At 39.3% G+C, this 2,483-nt stretch overlaps 1 protein-coding gene and 1 long non-coding RNA gene across 3 annotated transcripts in view; one reads left to right on the top strand and one right to left on the bottom strand.

Annotated features, from left to right (window-relative positions):
- The window catches only part of LOC111875740 (sialin), a 37,030-nt gene that overhangs the window by 30,928 nt on the left and 3,619 nt on the right, over positions 1 to 2,483 (top strand). For both annotated transcript variants that reach the window (XM_023872231.2, XM_033750194.1), the window contains one exon: positions 1,265 to 1,350. In XM_023872231.2, the coding sequence (XP_023727999.1) occupies positions 1,265 to 1,350 (86 nt within the window). The remainder of the gene's footprint in view (positions 1 to 1,264; positions 1,351 to 2,483) is intronic.
- The window catches only part of LOC111875741, a 10,591-nt gene continuing 8,796 nt past the window's right edge, over positions 689 to 2,483 (bottom strand). The window contains exon 4 of the long non-coding RNA XR_002844793.2: positions 689 to 1,175. This is a non-coding gene — a long non-coding RNA (uncharacterized LOC111875741). The remainder of the gene's footprint in view (positions 1,176 to 2,483) is intronic.

A 2,483-nucleotide genomic window follows, 5' to 3' on the forward strand; every position in this document is an offset into this window, starting at 1 on the left:
GGCGGGGAGCGCTACGTTACCGTGGAGAGGAGGGGGGAGGGGGGTTCTCAGTCGCGCAACATGTTACAATATTTATATAAAACACCTTTGCCTCGCCATTGCTCCATAGCTCGGCAAAGGGGCCCTCTCCCGGGACACACAGCGCTGACTTCCAAAAATTAATTTAATTTTTTTTTGGGGGGGGGGGAAAGAAACCAAACAGAAATTTCTAAGAGCAGGGACAACCACCCTGCACGACCGCCATCCAGGGAAAGAGAGCGATCGTTCGTGTCATCTTGCCATGACAAGAAGAGGAGGAAGGAAAAAAGAGGGGGAAGGTCACGTGACATCATTGAAAAGAACTTTACAAGAAATATATGAGCATTGGCTTTGGTTGACTGCAATTCCATGACGCCTTTCACGGGGCGAACCCTTTGAATCGTCTTCAGACGGTTCACCTTTGAGAACTAAGCAGAACTTCGCAGAGAGGGATTCGTTATCCAGGAGGAGTTGAATATGTCAACTGTTATAATCGAGTGTAATTGTAATAGTGATGTCAAATAAATCCAGCCATAAAATCTAGAATCCACAATTATTACTCACACTACGCCTTATATGTGACAATATTGTGACGTGTTTTGCTACTGAAGATGCTGTTCAGACTGTTAATTGGTTTATTTAACAACCTACAAATCATAGTTACAATTAATTATAACACAGCTGCAGGTTTACACAATTTACAAACCCTACACACTAATCTATTCACTGTGTCTCCAGTAGTCTTCATGTACAGTACAATACGGGAGCTATACCAGTGTCACTGTATCACACACTCCCAATACCTTCTCACACTATCACTTCTAATCACACGTTCCGGTATTCTTCTTTCTGCTACAACTGAACTCAGCGACTGCTCCAATTCAACTGTCTCCGGTGCCTGCTCAATCCGCACTGTGTCCCTCCTGCTCATACACTTTCTCACATACTGCTCAGATGGATTTTTATACCGTTCGCTGTTGCCTGTGTCAACAGCAGTGTCGCATGTTACGTCACAGTAGGCAGCGCTGCCACGTCACCGCGGGTAGGAGGGTGGGGTGTTGACTGTCCTGTTACCGTAGAAGCGGCAGCTCTCCAATGCCATGTCACCGCTGGCGGGGGAGGGGATGTCCTCCATAGTGCATTATGTCACAATATCACTGTAATAATGAAACAATTTTAACTGGGACACTGTAAGGCAAGGGCTTACTGTACATCTTCATGATTACAACTTTTACTGGTGTTGCAGGTGTCATGCTGGGAATAAGTAATATGATCAGTGTTGTTCCTGGCTTTATATCACCAGTCATTGTTGGCTACCTCACATATCAAAATGTAAGTAACAGGTTTTCTTTTTCTTACTTAAGAGCGAAATGTCAATTGGAAATCCAATTTAACACTTCCTATCTCTAGTTACAGCTTTCACAAATAACACTTCCATTGATTCCCTGTTGTATCAAGTCTCAATGAGGCCACTGGATTTTTTCAATTGACCTAATCCTTCTAGCCGCACTATGGTCCTGGGGTCGACTCAGCTTCTAACAGAAATAAATACCAGGAATTAATTAAATAATTTTCCTGGGGAGTAAAGTGCAGCAGGTGCATAAGGCTGATAACCTTACCGCCATCTTTGAGCCAATTGTCTAGATAATGTGGGACCCTCAACATATCACAACCCTATGGGCCTTCACGGCCTGTTACAGGGATAGTTTTACTTTTTACTTTCACTTTACAGGAGAGCCTTTAAACAATGATTCTCAATCTATGGGGTCATGAATCACATTCTGATGGGTTGCCATTATATTGTCGAAAGTAGCAGGCTATTTATAAGTGAACATTAGTTGCATAATGAGGGTGTGTGTAGATATGAAAGGTTTCTGCTGCACAGCTGCCCATACTTCTATAACTTCATTTACATTATAAAGGAGGGAAAACTGAATGACAAAATATCATATGTGAATGCAGTCCTGATATGACCTTTACTCCTTTTTCACTAATGCCCACCAATTAAGCTGCAATATGCACATCACATTGGTAATAGGGTAATTCAAATGACCATAAGGATTTACAATGCACTACCTAATAAGATTAAAGTAACTTCTAATGATATAAATAAGTTTAAAAACAATTTAAAGGAATTTCTTTATTTAAATTCTTTTTATACACTGGATGAATATTTTAAGAGATAATGATTATACAACTAAATAAATATATAAGATGTTGAGTAGTACAGTAAATGGATAATCATCGTGAATGTATGATAACCATACTTATAACTGAATGTTTTTATATGTTGGATTTGTTGTATATGTTAAATCTATATGACCAAAATATACTCTTACTTTTGATGGAAACTTTTATCTTAAATTTTTATTTTAAATGATAATTTTGAGTGTATTATGCTAGAGAGTAATTGTATTATGATGTAAACAAACACTGTCATATATTATAAGTCTTTTTGACAATTG

The sequence above is a fragment of the Cryptotermes secundus genome, unplaced genomic scaffold (assembly GCF_002891405.2).
Source record: "Cryptotermes secundus unplaced genomic scaffold, Csec_1.0 scaffold603, whole genome shotgun sequence".
Taxonomy (NCBI): Eukaryota; Metazoa; Arthropoda; class Insecta; order Blattodea; family Kalotermitidae; genus Cryptotermes; species Cryptotermes secundus.